This window comes from Mizuhopecten yessoensis, unplaced genomic scaffold (assembly GCF_002113885.1).
Source record: "Mizuhopecten yessoensis strain PY_sf001 unplaced genomic scaffold, ASM211388v2 scaffold9541, whole genome shotgun sequence".
Taxonomy (NCBI): domain Eukaryota; kingdom Metazoa; phylum Mollusca; class Bivalvia; order Pectinida; family Pectinidae; genus Mizuhopecten; species Mizuhopecten yessoensis.
In genome coordinates, this window is record NW_018408099.1 from 684305 (window position 1) to 706576 (window position 22272).

Sequence of the window (22272 nt, forward strand, 5' to 3'; positions counted from 1 at the left end):
CCCCTGATGATCTTTCCATCCATGCAGAGAAAATGACTGTAATACCTCTGAGTCTGGAGAAGAAGATTTTTGAAATATTGGTTAATTTTCCCTTTTGGGCCCCGCCCTGGCCCCTAGGGTTGGGGTAAGAATCCCAATTTTACAATTTGGTAGCCTCATATACCAAGGATGATTCTGACCAAGTTTGAAAAAATCCCATCCACTGGTTCTTGAGAAGAAGTTGATAATGTAAAAGTTTACGCACGACGGACAACGACGGACGGAAAGTGATTGGAATAGGTCACTTGAGCAAAGCTCAGGTGACCTAAAAATGTCCTGGTGCAAGCCCACTCACCGTTCTGGTGTATATAGAAAATATCCTACTACATATGTACCTTGGGCCCACTGTATGTTTAGGACAAACAGAAAATGTCCAACTTGAAGCTCAATGTCCTTACCTGAGGGCCACTCTGTCCCGGGACAAACAGAAAATGTCCTACCTGAGGGCCACTCTATGTCCTGGGACAAACAGAAAATGTTCTTACCTGAGGGCCACTCTGTGTCCTGGGACAAACAGAAAATGTCCTTACCTGAGGGCCACTCTCTATGTCTTTGTCATAAGGATTTCCAACCATTCGTTTTTCAGCCTTAGCAACGCTCATCTTGACAAATTCATCATAAATATCCTCATGTACGAAGGTTCGACTGCCGGCGATACAACACTGTCCCATGTTGGTCATTGCACCCTCATGGGCATAGTCCACAGCGCTAGACACTGAGGAAGAGGAAAAGGTCACACGTCACAAATCTAGAAGCTAGCAAAAAGCAGCACAGGTCAAACTTTTATTTCAGAATTTATCTAGAAGTTAAAGCAAGTTTTGATCCCATGTTGTTTTTGCTGTCTTGTTCAAAAGGAAAATGCTAATATCAATTGAGGAAAATTTCCAGTTTAACCGTATTGTTTAGAACCATAAATTTATCCTGGACTGCTTTCTAAAATATATCATTATTAACTTGGCTCTTAATACCAGGTATTGTTATTCCACATTAAGGAAGTGAAATTGACCGTGGAGAGCCATAATGACTTCAACTATTACCTGCTCTCTTCTATCATTTAACATCCATTGAAAGAATGTGTCTGTAGATATTGTCCAGCAAACTTATCTACATGTATATACGAGCAAATACCTATACCTATTGTGGTTGGTTGTTTATGTCATGAATGTATACGCCTGATACAGGTTGTTGACGTCATGACAAACACTATTAAGACTTACACTCTGCATCAGAGAAGATAATGTTTGGGCTCTTGCCACCGAGTTCAAGGGTTGGTCGCTTCAGGTTAGAACACCCAGCAGCCTGCATGATTAACTGGCCAACCTGTCGAGTGAACAGTGACAAAGCTGTCAGACAGTGATAAACCAGTTACAACAAAATACACAAACCTGCTAAAACATGATAAAATTACAAAATACACAAACCTGCTAAAACATCATCGTCGTCATCGTCACTAACATCATTTCTTCGAACCTAAGGGCAGTGTACCTTCACAAGAGCTAAATGGAAGGGAGAATGGATGAAGATTCAAGAACAGAAAAGTTAGGAGGAGACAGAAGGATGGATAATACACACTTTACTGCTGTAGGCCAAGCCTGTTGTTTAATCCCATTATTTACCATCCTGAATAAAATTTGTTGAAATGAATAAAACACATGCAGGAGAACTATATTGGTAAAGGAAAGAGGGTTGAGATGGAAAAACGGAGAAGTTGGGAAAAAGGGACTCCTTTATAGCATATATCTACCTCAGTAGACCCTGTGAAGGCCACCTTGCCTACATCCATATGCCTACCTCAGTAGACCCTGTGAAGGCCACCTTGCCAACATCCATATACCTACCTCAGTAGACCCTGGGAAGGGCACCTTGCCTATATCCATATACCTACCTCAGTATACCCTGTGAAGGCCACCTTGCCTACATCCATATACCTCCCTCAGTAGACCCTGTGAAGGCCACCTTGCCTACATCCATATACCTCCCTCAGTAGACCCTGTGAAGGCCACCTTGCCTACATCCATATACGTACCTCAGTAGACCCTGTGAAGGCCACCTTGCCTACATCCATATACGTACCTCAGTAGACCCTGTGAAGGCCACCTTGCCTACATCCATATACCTGCCTCAGTAGACCCTGTGAAGGCCACCTTGCCTACATCCATATACGTACCTCAGTAGACCCTGTGAAGGCCACCTTGCCTACATCCATATACCTGCCTCAGTAGACCCTGTGAAGGCCACCTTGCCTACATCCATATACCTGCCTCAGTAGACCCTGTGAAGGCCACCTTGCCTACATCCATATACCTGCCTCAGTAGACCCTGTGAAGGCCACCTTGCCTATATCCATATACATACCTCAGTATACCCTGTGAAGGCCACCTTGCCTACATCCATATGCCTACCTCAGTAGACCCTGTGAAGGCCACCTTGCCTACATCCATATGCCTACCTCAGTAGACCCTGTGAAGGCCACCTTGCCAACATCCATATGGGAAGATATTGCTGCTCCCGCTGTAGGGCCGTAACCAGGTACCACATTGATGACGCCCTTCGGAAATCCTGCCTGTTATAAGGTTACAAATTACACACGTTTAATCATACCAATAATTCATTGTACAAAATTTGAGGTTTAAATTGCTTTACAATTTTATAATTATATTTTTAATTATTTTTGTCAATGGAATTTCACTTATGTACACTAAAACGTTATGACAAACCTCCATCAGAAGATGTGCACAATACAAGGCCGTAAGAGGGGTCTGCTCTGCTGGTTTCACCACGATCACATTCCCTGTGGCCAAGGCTGGAGCTATCTTCCAGACGAACATGGGCACTGGGTAGTTCCACTGAAAACATTGAGTACATACTAATTCTATCAGACTATCTATCATTACAGATTATCTTGATACTGCAGAGTTAGAGGTCAACATCATTCATACAGCCCGCACAGAATTTGTTTTAACATTCAAGTTGGTATGGATGCAAATCGGTTACATCCATATTGCATAAAACCTGCCTGAAATGATAGAAACATATGCAAACAAATAAACCAGAAATGTTATTTTACCACCTCCTCAGGCCCTTGGGGCAACTCAGGGTATCAGTTATTATGCTACCAAAACTGCAATCATCAGATTTAGCATTTATCAATCAAAGTGATGGCACTTTTGTCCAGTTTAGAACAAGAAGACGCTGTCATCGATATCCTCCACATGCAGTGCAAAAGTCATTAAAAACATTCAGCGTAAAATATAGATCAAAATCAACATCCGCAATATGCATTCGGTAGAGCAACCCTAGATACACAGTTGATGCAGGTATAATCAACATAGCACTTGTCGTAGGCAGGATATAGGTGAGAGCAATCATTCTTCACCAGGTGCATGGGCATACAGACGCACACATGAAAGAACGCATGGACACCATTTCTTTATCCCCCGCCAACTCGTTGAGCGAGGGATATATAAACTCTAGGCATATATTATCCTATATTTATTGTTATGTCACAGTCACTTATCCAATAGGAAATGAAGAAAGTTCATGCGTTATGCATGTAACGGTCTCAGTGATTTACCAACAAAAGATAACGATTCTATATAAATTAATTATACACTTACTGGAATAATCTGGCCACAGACCCCTATAGGTTCATGTCTGGTGAAGCTGAAAAAATCTCCATCTGTAATTGAAGCGAAAGAATACTTTAACAGCACACACTTTATAACTGATCAATGTTACAAGCCTACATACTTGCCAACTCTCCCCTTTGTGGAGGAAGACTCCCAATTTTTAAACCTAATATTGACCATTTTCAGTGAGTGACCAAGGTGTGATGAATGTGTGTAATTTCAAGGTTTCAAGGTTTAACAAGATGTAACAGATCAAGATATCTTCATTGGTTTAAATTTAAAACTTTTGACTTAGAAAAGATTTCACGGAAAAAATTCTAACTTATTTGACATTTGACCTCAGGATAAGGGTCACAATGACCTAATAAAAGAACACTGCACTCCTCAGTTATAGCCTAGACAACTTGTTACCTGAAGTAGACGAACCAGAACAGTTGGGGTTTGTACAGTTACTTACTAACGGGGATAGTTTTGCCATGTATCTTGTCAGCCCAGCCAGCATAATATCGGACACAATCAGATGAAAAGAACACCTCCCCATAGGCCATTTTGAACGGTTTGCCATTGTCCAGAGTTTCTAAACTCTGAAAAGGATGAAAAAAATTAACAAGGGACGTTTCATTTCATATTATTTACACACGTTTTCAAATAAAGATTAATAAAGGGAGATAATTTATACAAGAGATCCCAGAGGGATCTTGGCGCCCACTTTTGTACCATCTTCATTAGCTCTTTTTCAGTTTGATCTTTTCTCTTCTTTCCTCTAATCTGTTTGATCGAGTCATGTTAACAGTAAATGCACCTTGAGGTAACTTTTGATCTAAATTTAATACTGATGTGTATGAAAGCCAACCTTCAAAGTGAGTTTGTCATTTCACATATTTACTAGTACAGTACTTAAATCAAGTGAAAGAAATAGAATCGATCATTGCGATATGAGAAAGATCTGTTTAGTTCTTCTTTTAATCCATTTTGTTTTTATGATCAGTCTCAAAATAAAACATGCACAACGAGAGATCAAGTGGAACCTACATATAAAATTTGAGAAAGATCCCTCTCGTACTTCCAGAGAAATAGCGATAACAAACTTTCACTATCAAAATCAAAGATGGCTGCCTGTCGGCCATGTTGCTTATCCGATCAGTCTCTAAAACTTCCCCCTCCCGTACTTCCAGAGAAATAGCGGTAATAAACTTTCACTATCAAAATCAAAGATGGTTGCCTGTCGGCCATGTTGCTTATCCGATCAGTCTCTAAAATTTCCCTGCACAGCTAGGACCAAGGGGAACCTACATATAAAATTTAAGAAAGATCCCTCTGATACTTCCAGAGAAACAGCGATAACAAACTTTATATATCAAAATCAAAGATGGCTGCCTGTCGGCCATGTTGTTTATCCGATCACTCTCAAAAAATGCCCTGCACAGCTAAGGACCAAGGCGAACCTACATATAAAATTTGAGAAAGATCCCTCTGGTACTTCTTAAAATACCGCTAACAAGAATTGTTTAAGGACGGACGACGGACGACGGACCATGGACGCAGTGTGATTTGAATAGCCCACCATCAGATGATGGTGGGCTAAAAATGTACAAAAAAAAACATGTTTCCCATCAATAGTGTTAAATTTAAATATGATTAGTATACCTGTACAACCATAATCAAGTACCTATTAGTGATTTAAATATATAGATAAACTTTACAGAAATGCTGGTACATGTATTTAAAACTTACTTTTGTAATCTGAAATAACTAATTTTCAACATTTTGCATGATTTCCTGGATTTTAGCCTGATTAGAAGTGGTGGGAGTATTTTTTTCTTACTTTACATTACCCCAACGTGTAATGCTTTTCCCTGTAACAGATCATATAATGTTTACAACATTTACCCCAATGTATACAGCATCTCGCTCTAACAGGTCGGCAAACTTCATAAGCAGCTTCCCCCGCTTGCTTGCGTCCATTCGTCTCCATGGTGACCCAAGTTTAAAGGCCTCTTTTGCTGCTGCAACAGCTTTGTCCACATCCGCCTGACAGGTTATAAAATAAATGTGCAGAGATACATGTCAATCATAACAAGAAGCCCAGATGTCCTGTATCGCTTCCCTCGATGTTTAAGCAATCATAACAAGAGGCCCAGAGGTCCTGTAATTCTTGCATTTATATTTAAGCAATTTTAAAGGTTTTACCTTTATTTCCCACATTGGCCCCCGCCCCTTTCATGGCAAAAGATGCTCATTGAATGAAATAAGATCCAAGGGATAGGGCCATTCCCCTAGGCAAATCCTGGCACCATCAGTGTATCCAAATCTTCATACTCAGCAATCGTATCTATAGTAATACTAAATAGGGTGGGGATCTCAAAGGTTTCTATGTGATACCCAGGGACTAAATTCCTAGGGGTGCGGCCAGACCTCAGAGTCAATTCTAATCTAATTACTGTATTCGTCTCTTTATGGTTTATATGGAGTGGGGATTTTGACCATTTAAAATTTATGACACAGTGACTTGGTCTCCATGGGTGCAGCCAGACCAGTCCCTTCCATTTGTACAACTATGAATCCCCACCATCTATGAATGCTTCCAGTAAAATTTTGTTTAATTTCCATTAGCAGTTATGAAGAGGAAGTTGTTTGCAGAAATTGTTGACGGATGGTCACCACAGTAAGGCATTAGCTCACCTTGGACTTTTGTACCAAGTTAGCTAAAAATCAAAATATACCAATAATCTGTACAACATTGTTTGGAAAGGACCAAATGTGGTATGCCCTAGGCCTGTATCTGCTGCCCCCTTTATATATTCTGACATTCATGATTTTACAAATTTTACAATTTGAAACTACAGTAAGGGTGCATTAATTATTGGTCTTGAAATAACCTTTGATTTAAATGATATTGTTTTGAATATAAAATCGGGGAGGTTTATTTATTGAAGTGCACATACAAGATTTTCACGAAAACAAATTACATTAGTAAATAAATCAGTTGGGTTAAAAACGATTACTGGTAATACATATGTTGTTACCAAAAAGGATGTAATGCTGGTTGTACATATATAAGGCTGCATCTTGTCTCATACTATCTAAGTAGGATCACAACATACTCATGCATCACCGATTAAGTGGCTTAACTTAAAAAATTCCACTTTAATCAGTGACACTCAAGTATGTGTTACTTAAAATGTATATATCAAATTTCTGTAATCGCCCTTGCATATCTCTTGGTATCTGTACTCAAAGTGTTGCGCCTCACTGATCAACCCACAAACCTACAATGTACAACTGACGTTGGCTCCATCACCTTTAACTTACCTAATACTAGGTACATTTGTTTGCTAAAAATAATACATCAAGATATTTCAAAGGGATCTTGGTGCCCACCATCATAAGATCTTCATGAGCTTTATTTCACTTCAATCTTTTCTTTTGCCTTATCTGTTTAATTAACAGTAAATACATCATTCATGTGGTTACATTTTATCAAAATCTTATAATGCTGAGTTTGACATTGTCCTTTTTACCATTTCACCCCTAGGTAACTTGAGTAGACTCTACCATACATTCATCTGGATGATCAATTGACAAGCTTGTAAATAAAGACAGAACAATTCTATATTGTAATATGTAAATCTGCAACAGAAAGTGAGGCGGCAGGCCTGTTGACCAGTTTTTTTTATTTGTTCTGGTTTAGTAAAATGTAAAAAAAAACTTTCCATAAGAAGTTCCACAAGTTCTTAGTTGTGAGTGTTATCTATAAACCTGGGACAGATAAATAACCATCACTCAGTCATCTATATATAAATATGACAATACAGATTTTACATCAGTCCTGTTCCTTCTAGTACTGTACAACATATATATACAACAACAGTCCAACTCAACCACTAGACCTTTAGCTGTTGCTAGGCATTGACAGTCTGAGTCAACCCCACCAAGGTCACCATGCCCAATCGACCTATATAATAGGTGGTTAAAACAGTTCCTGGGGCGGTACTCGGGGAATATAATATAAGCTGCACTGTATATATAACTTATCGGTATGGGATCACGCTGACTGAATATAAAAAATCGAGGAAGTTTGGTGCTAACATACACATAGCCTTGATACCTCCTGATTGTCTTTTCGATGAAAGCTCAATTTTTACCCATGACAAATAAATGCATCTATATTTATACAATGAAGATTCTTATTATGTCAGCTGTTTTAATTTTAATATATAACATGCATACTAATTTGTGTAACTACAAATTACTTATAACTGAAATGAAACAAGAGGACTACAGGGCCTGTATAGTTCACCTGTTTGAATTATTATCGGAACCAGAAAAGATGAAAATGTTTTTGACAGTTGCATGATTGCCCTTCTGGTTTCTAATTGTGCCTAAATATAACACTGATCTGATGGAGCTAAGGAATCAAAAAGAACTTTCTTCAGTCAATCAAAAGAAATGTGGTCATTATGGATTTTGAATCTAACATGAAAAAATAACAATACATATTCGGGACCAAGACAGGATTTTTCATACAATACAAATGTATAATATATATGGTCTGAGGTGTCCTGTGAAGACTTTAAAGAAGCTGACATTTTTCTTTTTTTTTCTTATGGGGGCACTGTCTTCATTAATTACAAAACAACATTGATTTCCACTTGCTTTGTGATGCTCCATACTTAATCAGACTGAAATCCCTAAACTTGTACTTTAGGGATATTAAAAAAAAAAGAGTTCATCCTGTCCCCCTCCCCCATATATAGGGTCCTGTCTTTTGTTCTAAAAGAACCACATTCTTCAATCATACAAAATTCCATTTCCATAGCACAGGGATATATCACATGCCAGATGAGTTAAAATCCCTAAACCCATATACTTACAGAGAAATAATAATATATTTTTTTGCATCTTATTTTTTGTAACCAGCCTCTTGCCCCCAAGATGCACAATCTGACGCACCAAATTTAGCCAAAATACCTTCAATTTAGCTGGACAAGTAACTATACAGTTTTTAAAGCAAAAAAATAGAAAATGACATTGACGAACAGAGTGACACAGTGTGATAGGACTGATATCACACTAGTATAGGCTCACTATGCCCCTTTGGGCCAGCTAGGTAAGTTGAAAATAGAGAGAAAAGTTGATAATCTGTATTGCAATTCGATAAATGATTTTGTCAAGAAGAACAATAATCAGTAAGTATTGAACTCCACCTCCAAGCTCTACAGGCTATAGATCTGTTGTCTTACCTTGTCCCCCTCCTGTACATCTGTTATCTTCTGTTTGGTGCTCGGGTTGATGGTGGGGAAGGTCTTACCACTCACAGAGTTCACCCACTCATTGTTGATGAAGATCTGAATTAATGATACATATAAATCAGAAATAGAGTCAAGAAACCAATTCTTAAACACTCCTAGAAAAAAGTGTTTGTACACAACAGTCATCACATTTTTTCCCTACATTATATTACTTTCGGCCTTTGGAATTAGGGAATATGGGTGGACTACCCATATGCATCCTACATCTTCAATAGGGAATCTTACCCTTTCTATTAAAAATATTTTTCTGTCAGGTCTAAAAATACTCTGGTTACCAATAGTTACTTACATTTTTATGTTACAAAAGCCCGCCCCTAAACAATAAACTTTTTGCTATACACATGTATGTATCAATTGGAGAATTTGCAGACAAAATTTGGGGAAAAACATACTACATGCATTTCCATCACTTATTGTTCTTAGTAAATTAACCTTGGGAGGAAAATGAGAAAAATTTGTCAACATATGAAGCATTTTGGGAGTTACTTAAAATACATGAAATTACACTGTGATGATCTTTATAACTTAGAATACATGAAATTAGACTGTGATGATCTTTATAACAGCTTAGAATACATGAAATTAGACTGTTAAGCCTATCTTTATGACAGCTCGATCATTTAATCCTTGCATATATATGCTGCTTTTTCAGAGTTCAGTCAATCATGAAGAATTTATTTAAATTCATGCCACTACTTTTTTCCAATTTCAAATTATAAAAGGGCAAACTGGGAGATATCATTCACTCTTTTGAACAGGAAGTGATCCTTTAAACAGGCCTAAAAGGTATGCTGATAATCCCCTGTTGGGTCAAAAGATTTTCTACAACATACTTTGTCAAACTGATAACACAGCCACAGGTGAAGTGGAGTGAAATATTTACTTTAGATGATAAAATCATATAAAAGTATATATTGAACACCTATTCAATTTACAACTTTGTTTTTTAAGCTAATACGTATAATGCTTTAATTATAATACAGAATAATTAAAATCATCATATCTTAAAAACCAATTCATATTTCATTTAAAATAGGCTTAGTCAAATTTTAAGATAAGAAAAGTTGAAATTTTCTAGTATTGGCTTAAATTACAATGTTCTGATAACTGTGTGCTTTAAGGCATATTGTGATGATATGGTTAAAAAATAAAAACCCTTGTATCCTTTTTGGTCTTGGACACCTGTCTGTGACAAATTTCTGTTAATTATTCTTGTAATGCAGGTAACATATTCTCAGATAATGTGATAGTTTTCATCGAGAGTGTCTCGAAAAGGCATAAGTATGTCAGCATTATGTTATATGAATTTCATGATTCATGACACACACAGCGAAATTGTTACACATTGTTCACAGCCTCCATTATCTTGTATACAATTCCTGTGATCAACACATGTATGCATATTAATTATTACATTATAATACTCCCATAAGCTGTACTGCTTTTGGAATAAATTGAATTGAATTGAATTGTTGAAATATGAAACTAAAGCCATCTACATAAAACAACCTAAATAATCTAAACCATCTTTCTAAGATACGTTTTACTGCACATGACCTACATAATGTACACTGTATACATTGAATGTGGCCACTAGCTATAGCGAGATGTACCTAGAGAAGAAAGAATACAGTATGTTTCGTTGTTATGAAAGTGATATAGAGGATTTATATCGTTTCATAATTAGTTTTATAAATGAATTTAATCACCAACATACCTTTGGCAATATTACTTAAGACCTACATTGTAGTATGTTTTAATTCGTTAAATTTACTCGGAGTCAAAAATACAAAAGAAGTTAGCTTTTCGACAAGTAAACATTGAAAAGATTTATTAGCAGGTCCATGACTATAACGGGTCACGAGTTAACTTGTAATTTATTGTACCAGGCAGGTATATATAAATTTAAGCAGGGTTTGACACTAACACTAGTCCTCTTAAGCCCTAGACTAGTAGATTTCAGCAACATAACTGGTCCTTTGGACTTGTTAAAAAAATATGTTATCGCAGTATCATTTGATAGATAGACTTTAAAAAAAGATTATTTCTTTTCGACACAGATATGTATTGAATGATGATTATCAAATTTTCTGAAAACTTTATGTCCCTTACAGTCAATTACTTTTGATGTTTTGTACAGGAGATGTTTCTTTCAGTAAATCTTGAACTTTGTTGCATTGATGTTTGACTTGCAAGCTACATACATGTAACATAATTAGCATCTAATCCTGTAAACAGTATTAATTAAGTCATTTACCCCTGACATTTATAATGATACTTCTGGTTTTAAAATGACCAACTGACCAGTCAAAATCTGATATTACCTTGTTTTTATTATGTTAAACAATACTGGCTTAGTGGAATTTCACATGGACCAGTAAAATTGGAAACTATATACCGGTATAAGCCCAGTTGACTCAATTGTGGTTTTTGAAATCAACTTCTAGCCCTGAAAGATATATATACATTGTATTTAAAAAACATATTGCATTTTCTTTCCAGTTCATCCTGTAGTTTAATATATGAGGTACTGTACATGCATGTGTATATACCTTCAGGGAATATCGCTGTTTACATACGCATCTACAGAAAACATATAGAATGAAAACACCTTGGCCGGGTTGCTCAAAACCCTGGATATAAATGTATACCTAGATAAGGACTTAAATTATCTACTCACAGGAAAACTGTATTCTGGGTTTTGAGCAACCCAGACCTGAAAAGCTGCTTTGAAAAAAAAGTCACCAGTTCTGGAAACAAAGGGGGTTGTTACATTAAATACGCATTTGGGTTTCGTATATATTTTTTTATATCTATAGCAAAATATAATATCATAATATGACATTAGTATACATAGTAACATACAACCTGCAGAAACCCTCCCCGAGTAGTGAAGTCTATTCAGTACAGTACTAATAAAATAAAACACTAGGCCTAATGCATGCCATTATAGCATGGCATACATTTTGTAGGCCTACATGTGCTACAGACCACAGGTGCTGGACACACTAATAGTAAAATGATGTGTATTACTATTAGTTTGTCCAGCACCGCCACCTGTGCTACAGACGATATAATTATATATAATGTAGGTTACGCAAATACTCTAGCCCGAGTTTCCTCCGACTATTTTACACACATGACAACTCTGTTAGACAATGCACCAGTAAGTACCTGTGTATATTTGACCTCTGGGTCACGGATAGGGTCAGGTAAGTCTCCCATTTTCTCCTGTGCAAGGATAGTAATCGGACTCGTTTCAGCTAGGCTAAATCCGAGTTTTAGGACAGCTGGTCACGTGACGCAATATTAAACGCGTTCACGGCATGGAACCCCACTCACACACCGAAGCGTACATTTGAATATCGACTGAGCAGGAACGGATGCATAAAACGTTTCTGATTCACTTATCAATTCACAAAAAAAATAAAAACCCTTGTATCCTTTTTGGTCTTGGACACCTGTCTGTGACAAATTTCTGTTAATTATTCTTGTAATGCAGGTAACATATTCTCAGATAATGTGATAGTTTTCATCGAGAGTGTCTCGAAAAGGCATAAGTATGTCAGCATTATGTTATAATATGAATTGCATGATTCATGACACACACAGCGAAATTGTTACACATTGTTCACAGCCTCCATTATCTTGTATACAATTCCTGTGTTCAACACATGTATGCATGTTAATTATTATATTATAATACTCCCATAAGCTGTACTGCTTTTGGAATAAATTGAATTGAATTGAATTGTTGAAATATGAAACAAAAGCCATCTACATAAAACAACCTAAATAATCTAAACCATCTTTCTAAGATACGTTTTACTGCACATGACCTACATAATGTACACTGTATACATTGAATGTGGCCACTAGCTATAGCGAGATGTACCTAGAGAAGAAAGAATACAGTATGTTTCGTTGTTATGAAAGTGATATAGAGGATTTATATCGTTTCATAATTAGTTTTATAAATGAATTTAATCACCAACATACCTTTGGCAATATTACTTAAGACCTACATTGTAGTATGTTTTAATTCGTTAAATTTACTCGGAGTCAAAAATACAAAAGAAGTTAGCTTTTCGACAAGTAGACATTGAAAAGATTTATTAGCAGGTCTATAACTATAACGGGTCACAAATTAACTTGTAATTTATTGTACCAGGCAGGTATATATAAATTTAAGCAGGGTTTGACACAAACACTAGTCCTCTTATTTGAGCCCTAGACTAGTAGATTTCAGCAACATAACTGGTCCTTTGGACTTGTTAAAAAAATATGTTATCGCAGTATCATTTGATAGATAGACTTTAAAAAGATTATTTCTTTTCGACACAGATATGTATTGAATGATGATTATCAAATTTTCTGAAAACTTTATGTCCCTTACAGTCAATTACTTTTGATGTTTTATACAGGAGATGTCTCTTTCAATAAATCTTGAACTTAATTGCATTGATGTTTGACTTGCAAGCTACATACATGTAACATAATTAGCATCTAATCCTGTAAACAGTATTAATTAAGTCATTTACCCCTGACATTTATAATGATACTACTGGTTTTAAAATGACCAACTGACCAGTCAAAATCTGATATTACCTTGTACTTATTATGTTAAACAATACTGGCTTAGTGGAATTTCACATGGACCAGTAAAATTGGAAACTATATACCGGAATAAGCCCAGTTGACTCAATTGTGGTTTATATATATATATACATTGTATTTAAAAAACGTATTGCATTTTCTTTCCAGTTCATCCTGTAGTTTAATATATGAGGTACTGTACATGCATGTGTACATTCCTTCAGGGAATATCGCTGTTTACATACGCATCTACAGAAAACATATAGAATGAAAACACCTTGGCCGGGTTGCTCAAAACCCTGGATATAAATGTATACCTAGATAAGGACTTAAATTATCTACTCACAGGAAAACTGTATTCTGGGTTTTGAGCAACCCAGACCTGAAAAGCTGCTTTGAAAAAAAAGTCACCAGTTCTGGAAACAAAGGGGGTTGTTACATTAAATACGCATTTACGTTTCGTATATATTTTTTTATATCTATAGCAAAATATAATATCATAATATGACATTAGTATACATAGTAACATACAACCTGCAGAAACCCTCCCCGAGTAGTGAAGTCTATTCAGTACAGTACTAATAAGATAAAACACTAGGCCTAATGCATGCAGGCAAATATAAACATTATAGCATGGCATACATTTTGTAGGCCTACATGTGCTACAGACCACAGGTGCTGGACACACTAATAGTAAAATGATGTGTATTACCATTAGTTTGTCCAGCACCTGTACGTGCTACAGACGATATAATCATATAATGTAGGTTACGCAAATACTCTAGTCGAGTTTCCTCCGACTATTTTACACACATGACAACTCTGTTAGACAATGCACCAGTAAGTACCTGTGTATATTTGATCTCTGGTTCACGGATAGGGTCAGGTAAGTCTCCCATTTTCTCCTGTGCAAGGATAATAATCAGCTAGGCTAAATCGAGTTTTTGGACAGCTGGTCACGTGACGCAATATCCAACGCGTTCACAGCATGGAATACTCACACACCGAAGTGTATATCGACTGAGCAGGAACCGATGTACAAAACGTTTCTGATTTACTTATCAATTCACAAGTCCATTTCAATATTATGATATATAGAATTAATAAATACGACAGAATGGTTCCAATATAGAAACTGGATCAGCAAATGTTGGTCGGATGCGCATGCGTGAACAGAGACCAGCAGAATGGCGACTGTGGGACGAAGAAGTAAACACTAATCATATCACAAAATAAATCAAGGATAAAACATATCACTGAATTAATACGCTGATTTTGAATAATATCTTCAGCTGACTTGACATCTCCGTGTATAGAGGACGCATACTTCACCTCCATATAAAGGACATTTACTACCCATCGAATGTCTCCATATAGAGGGCATTTATAATTACTACCCATCAAATACTTAAGGAATGATTTTTATTTTTTCAACATTTATGAGGTCATAACAACAATGGGTTTATGGACATATTGAATGAATCGCGTTAGCGATTCATGTAAAATATGTCCAAAAACCCATTGTTGTTATGACCTCATAAATGTTGAAAAAATAAATATCATTCCTTATATTTACATTGACGAATCCTTTCAGTGGATCGATATAACAACGAATAAAACAAATAAACAGGGTTTGTTCCTGCTTATACACGGGTGCAACGCAGTGGCGAGAACAGTGTTTTTTCGCGGGGAAATGTGACACTATCGTGAGAGATCTTAGCAACCGTCAACAACAATAACACAACAAAATGTAGTTCCATATTCAATGTTTATTTGTAGCACAGGACACGTGAATACGTGGATATTTCACAAAGCACAGTTCAATAATATTTTAAGATGTAAGAATTAAGCATCTAGGTCGGTCGTTCCGAGTGAGTAGTTTTTGTAGTGTATTACTACGCAGTGTGATCAGGTTACTATATATCAGGTCCCACGTGCTGAGATTCTATGAACACCTGTGTTATGCATTTATGAATGTAATTTTTGTCAATGGGTCTAATTAAGCATACAGAATGTAAATATTTACCTATAGAGGACATTTACTTCCCATCAAATACCTCCATATAAAGGACATTTACTACCCATCAAATACCTACATATAGAGGACATTTACTACCCATCAAATACCTACATATAGAGGACATTTACCACCGATCAAATATCTACATATAGAGGACATATAATTACCACCCAGCAGATACCTACATATAGAGGACATTTACCACCCATCAAATACCTCCATATAGAGGACATTTACCACCCATCAAATGCTGACCTACATATAGAGGACATTTACCACCCATCAAATACCTACATATAGAGGACATTTACTACCCATCAAATACCTACATATAGAGGACCTTTACAACCGATCAAATACCTACATATAGAGGACATTTACCACCCATCAAATACCTCCATATCAAGGACATTTACTACCCATCAAATACCTCCATATAAAGGACATTTACTACTCATCAAATACCTCCATATAAAGGACATTTACTACACATCATATTTTACCATAAAGAGGACATTTACGGCCCCCAGTTTTATGCTACAGTGTTTGTTACGACAGGCAATTTGGAATATCTGGCAGCTACCTTCCCCCTCCCATTGGATTACTGTGCATTTACATTTAGATGGAATTGTATATCTGTGTTTATCCCGTTGTCTCTGTTGTGTCATTAAGGTTCTGAAATTATTCTGCAATTTCTGCACGACAGATTTTGTATATCTTCTGACAGGAATAATGATGACAGATACATAAATCAATAGCATGTCCTTTGGTTAGAAGATCCCTATTGATCACCAAAGATGAGTCATTTAGATACACACATAAGCGAAATTTCTCAATATGCCTTTTATCATAACATATCCATGATCGTCCTCATTGATTTAGCCGGTTAGGTGTTTTTTCTTCTGTAATAAATGGCATAAGTTTGTTTGTTTGTTTGTTTATGTTTAACGGCCCATCGATGGCTGTGGTCATTTAGGGCCATGGTGATTTATTTATTTATTTTACTTTTTTAACATGTGTAGATAATAAAAATAATAAAAGGGAGTTAAAATAATAAAAGAGATAACGAATAGATGATATGGAATATGCGATATATATATAACGTCAAAAATGATAAGGTGGGTTAAAAGACATCAGAGTCTATAAAATAGACCGATGTCTTTCAAATAGTTAAATAATGCCTTCGAATCCACGGAACTGAAAAGTGTTTTCATATCCGGGACTCGGAAGTAGTTATCACGAATGTGTTTAAAATCGGAACATTCTATTAAAAAATGCTCCACTGTAAATGGAGTGTCACATGCGTGGCATGAAGGTATATCTTCTCGTTTTAAAAGGTACGAATGAGTAGGATATGTGTGCCCAGTGCGGAGCCGAGCGAGGACAACTTCCTCTCTACGATCTTTCCGACTGGGAATAGATGTTTTAAGTTTCGGTTGTATCTTAAAAAGTTTGTTGTTGGTCTCCAGAGACCAGCGTTTCTGCCATTCATTTTGAATGGCTGTACGAATAGTAGGTTTAAAATCTGTGTATGGTAGTTTGATATTTGTTTGTTCGAGATTCAATGCATTTTTTGCTTCCCTGTCAGCAAATTCGTTGCCTTTTATTCCGACATGGCTCGGAATCCATAGTAAAGTTATTTTAGACTTTTTTAATATACGAGATATTCGAAGAGCAAGGTTTTGTACGATTGTGTTTTTAGGATCTCGTAACTGTAAACTCTGTAGGACAGATAGAGAGTCTGAACAAATAATTGCCTTTTTAATGCGGTGTTCATCGATATGGTCGAGGGCCAAACCAATGGCGCATGCTTCAGCAGAAAAGATGGAGGCGCCGTCTGGTAGTCGGACTGAAGTGCAAGTATTGGCAGTACAGCAGGCTGCTGCCACTTTCTCACCTTCTTTGGAGCCATCGGTGTAAAGTTGTGTATGAGAAGGGTAATTCGAAATGCATTCCCGAAAGGAGGATTTGTGTTCTTCGGGCATAACACTTGATTTCCCTCGCTCATGTAATGTAAAGTTAAAATCGGGGGTTTGAATGGTCCACGGAGGAACATCAGATATGTTAAATTCAGCTATGTCCGTCAATTTTATGTTGAGTTCTTGCAGGAAATTCAAAATTCGGATACCAAATGTTGGCAGAAGTTTTTGGTTTTGCGTAAATATGTTTTGGTATTTGGGGTTGAATACTTGGTTGAAAGCAGGATTTTTAGGGTTTGATTTTAATTGAGTTGCAAATTGTAATGAAAGTTTTATTCTTCTGTCATAAAGGGATGGTTCATTTGCTTCCACGTACAGGCTTTTTACAGGTGTTGTTCGAAAAGCTCCCAGGGCAAGACGTAGCCCTTGGTTATGGATTGGATCTAGCATCTGAAGGTACGAACTGCGCGCTGACCCGTATACCATAGAACCATAATCCAGTTTTGTTCGAATAAGTGATCTGTATAGGCGCAAAAGCATTTCACGATCCGCTCCCCAATCAGTATGAGAAAGGACTCGTATAATGTTTAACGCCTTGGAACACTTATCCTTCAGATACTTTATATGTGGTATGAAAGAGAGTTTCGAATCAAAAATGAGGCCGAGAAATTTAGTCTGTTCAACAACAGGAATTCTAGTGCCATCGAGTGTTAGATTTGGGTCATTGTGTGCTTTTCGTTTTTGACAGAAATGCATGCACACAGTTTTGGATTTAGAGAATTTGAAGCCGTTTTCGTCTGCCCAATTTTGTAGTTTGTTTAAACTCTGTTGAAGTTGTCGTTCTATCGTGTGCATGTTCTTAGATCTGTAACAGATCAAGAAGTCATCCACAAATAACGACCCTTCTGTTGATTGACCAAGACATTTGACTATATCATTGATTTTAAGACCAAACAGTGTGACTGATAGGATTCCACCCTGTGGGACTCCCATTTCCTGTTTAGACGTTTCAAAAAAAGTTGAACCAACGCGGACTTTGAAGTGTCTTTCTGATAGGTAATTGGATATAAAATTGGGGAGGTTTCCACGTACGCCAAGGTCGTGAAGATCTTTCATGATGCCATACTGCCATGTAGTATCATAGGCCTTCTCAAGATCAAAGAACACGGCGACAAGGTGTTCTTTCTTGGCGAAAGCCTCTCGAATGAACGTCTCTAATCTGATGAGATGGTCATTTGTCCCTCTTCTATTTCTAAAACCACTTTGAAGAGGGGATGCATAAGTTAGAAAATACTAAAACTTAATTCTTCATAGGGTCAAGAGAGCTGCATGATGTCATCCGTCCTATCCTTAACATTATCTAATTACTTAATCTTAAGAATCATGAAGAATAGCCATATATTTGGAATTTGACTTTGTATTTTTATTCAATTAAAAAGGCATTAACTATGCATTTTCAATATTACATGGATCAAATATGGTAAAATTCAAACAACCTCGCAGAACCACAGTCCCTATTAGTTATATATCCCCTATACTTGTCTCTATGAAGGTCTATCCAGTTTGTTCACGTTATTATTATTATTATTATTATTATTATTATTATTATCAATGCTTAACGGCCCATCAACACATGAAAGGTCATTAGGGCCAACAAATGGTCGACAAAACAAATGCTAGATCAAATTGTAAAGGTGTAAAAATGGAGAAAGAACAAAGAGGAAGAAAAGAAAAGAGAAAGGACAGAAACAAAATCTACACTATATACATGGGACTCTGAGGATTTACCACAGCCAGACCATTCAGAGGAATGCACCAAGGGCTGGCCCGAAGGCGGACACCTGTCAACGTTAACGGTGCAAACCTGGCATTAAGGGCGGTGCTGCTAGGTCTGACCTCTACCTTTCAACCTTTCTGGCTTGGGTGACCCTATCAGGAGCACAAAGCCCCAGCCAGCATAGCTATCCAGGTCATTGAGGGTGCAGCGACGACTAGGGGGTTTGTTCAAGTAAATTTGTTTACATGTTCTCAGGACAAATGGTGACTGTTTACAAACTTAAACTTGGCCTGCATTTAAGATACAGGCCTTAACACAGGCTATTACTAAACATTGTAATACTTCAGAAGTAGACAGGAAATGTTTCATAAATACATTATCTTTAAATTAATAAGAGGCACATGGACCCTAACAGTCACCTGATGGAAATTATGAATTATTTCAAATACATAAAACCCCAGTTGGGCATTGTCCCCCAATGTGGGGCATAATCAGCAAAGAATGATTTCACAAAAGTTTGTCCTAAATCCACTGGCAACTTTCAGATGAAAGGCCTTTTAAGGGCTTTTCAACCCACCCTGAGCCCACCTGGGGAAGTTGGGGAGGGGGATGGGGTAGGTCAGCCTCCCCTTGAGTATAGATTCTGGTCCTCATCATCATGAGGTTGTTTCAAGAAAAGATGTTCTAAATCCATCAGTAACTTTCAGAGAGTTGTTTTAACAATTGCACTGAGTGACGAGTTAGCAACACGATTTTCACCTCTGCACGATTTCCCAGTTAGGAATAGGCATATTGCCCGTTGCCATGAGTACGAACAATGATTTTGATTTTGTGGGATTGTGGTATATTTAGCCTTGTTTATTTAGAAACTACTGCGCAAACTTCAAACTCTTTTCAAACTTCAAACTTGTTCGAATTTCAATTCGGTCCGAAAGACCATGGTGAGCTTATGCCATACCGCAGCGTCCGTCGTCCGTCCGTCAATTTTTCCTTTAAAATGCTACTCGTCCTGAACGACCCATTGGAGTGCCGTCTCAGTAGTGTCCCATGCGGTAGGCCGATTTCAGGTTGTCATGGAGACTGTTTGCATGGAGAACCTTTAAACGCCGAGACACAACCTTCTCCAAGATCTTAGACAGAAATGGCAGATTTGATACTGGGCGGTGGTTCTTCAACTCCTCCTTGTCCATTCCAGGCTTCTTCAACAATGGTCTAATATGTGCTTTCTTGAAACATAATGGAATTTGACCCAGCCAATGATTTGTTCATGATTGAGATAATCAAGGGAAGCAGTGCTTCACGATATTGATTGAATAGGTCTGTAGGCAGTGGATCAAGCTCACAGGACTCGGTGATTTTGAGGTCATGATGATATTGCGCCACTGTTGCTGGTGAGAGCTTTGTCAATGGTTCAAATTTAATGTCAGCAGTCATGACAGAGATATCATTGTCAGCAGTAGAGTTCACTTCCGATATATTTTTCCTGATCGTGCTGATTTTATTCAGAAAGTAATCACTGAACTTGTTAGTGACAAGTCTTTTTGGTAGGATAATTTCACCTTTCTGACCCATTAAGTTTTTGGTGAGTCTAAAAAGCTGTCTATGGTCCTTACCACATTCTTTCAATTCTTTCGAAATAATAAGCCTTCTTTGACTGAATGAGAAGTGAACCAACTAGTCGACATTGTTCTCTATAAATCTGTTGGTGAACTGTTGATTTGGTCCTGCCACAGGTACTAGTCTCGTCTATCAATACACCTATACGATTATATTATAGGTGTATTGACAGACGAGGCTTCTACCTGCGGTCCTTCGCCACTGTCTCTCTGCTTTTCTCTACGCGGAGATTTTCATTATATCACGGGGCATACACTAAATTCAGAGGAATAACTGACTTACAGTGACCACAGTACTAACCTCGTCTGTTAATACACCTATCATATAATCAGGTGTATTGACAGACGAGGCTAGTACCTGCAGTGACCAGCTATTCTTGGCTTGATGACATGCAGATTCTCGTACGATACTGATGATGTCGGAATCCGTGTTGAAGTATCGTAACGGATCAATTAAGCTAACCGGATTGCGTTTGAATGTGTTTAAGAAGGTGCGCGCACGTGCATTGTATACGTGAAGACTTCTGTTGCGTGTTTCAAAAGTAAATGAATAAATTATAGATTTATAAACTTCCGTGTGATAAGCAATTAGCAGCCTCGTTTCCAGATAAATTTGAAGCAGTCATTAATAAATCATTTTTATATTTATTTAGTTTGAATATAACATAGAATCTGTTATTTTTTTTCTGCAGCCTTATATCGGTTTTGGTTGATGGTAAGTTATTTCTCAATTTGTTCTGTTTAAAATTGGTGAAAATTGGAAGTTAATTGCATTACAAGGTTTACGTTTCATTGAAAACACTGTTTAATTATCGATATAAGAATGTCTAATTGGCTCTTCGGGAGTGGAAAAAAATCGGCAAGGAGATGTGGAGTCATTTGCATACGACATTTTCGTACGTTTGTCAGACTACAAAAAAACCGTCTAAAATATCCTTGTGTTGTGTCCAGCAGGTCACGTAGTTACGAGTTATAGTTTGATAAATTTGTCTGCGCGAAAACTGATGACTAGACGATATATCAATATTTTTACTCACCTGCCTCGAAGTGTCTGTTATGCTGTGGTATCGTACGTCAGTATTCTTATCAACTATTTTTATGTACCGCCTGTGCCAAGTAGTCTTAATATTTGACCAGCAGATACCTTGAACGGTTGCGGGACACTTGACTTACTTTTCAGGTAACTGTGGTCTTACAACATTATATAACAACAAGAGGCCCATGGGCCTGAACGGTCACCTGAGTCTATAGTATTTATTTTTGTTGTTGAAATATGTACCAATTTGAGTAAAAAATAGTATAATGTTAACTTAACTTTGTCAGGACCATGAGCTGATCATTCCTAGACCAATTTTAAGTGAGAT

At 37.2% G+C, this 22272-nt stretch overlaps 1 protein-coding gene across 2 annotated transcripts in view; it reads right to left on the minus strand.

Moving 5' to 3' along the window:
- LOC110458317 (retinal dehydrogenase 1-like) overlaps positions 1-14719 on the minus strand; it is an 18932-nt gene extending 4213 nt beyond the window's left edge. Inside the window, exons 1-9 of one of the 2 annotated variants that reach the window (XM_021509972.1) lie at positions 12155-12289; positions 8912-9016; positions 5559-5699; positions 4126-4252; positions 3657-3718; positions 2757-2885; positions 2489-2602; positions 1257-1359; positions 570-754 (exon numbers count right to left, since the gene is read on the minus strand). In XM_021509972.1, coding sequence (XP_021365647.1) covers positions 570-754; positions 1257-1359; positions 2489-2602; positions 2757-2885; positions 3657-3718; positions 4126-4252; positions 5559-5699; positions 8912-9016; positions 12155-12205 — 1017 coding nt within the window. In that variant the 5' untranslated portion in view covers positions 12206-12289. Of the gene's footprint in view, positions 1-569; positions 755-1256; positions 1360-2488; positions 2603-2756; positions 2886-3656; positions 3719-4125; positions 4253-5558; positions 5700-8911; positions 9017-12154; positions 12290-14424 lie in introns of those variants that run through there. The other variant, XM_021509971.1, reaches the window with a different exon arrangement.
- Positions 14720-22272: the final 7553 nt, after the last annotated feature.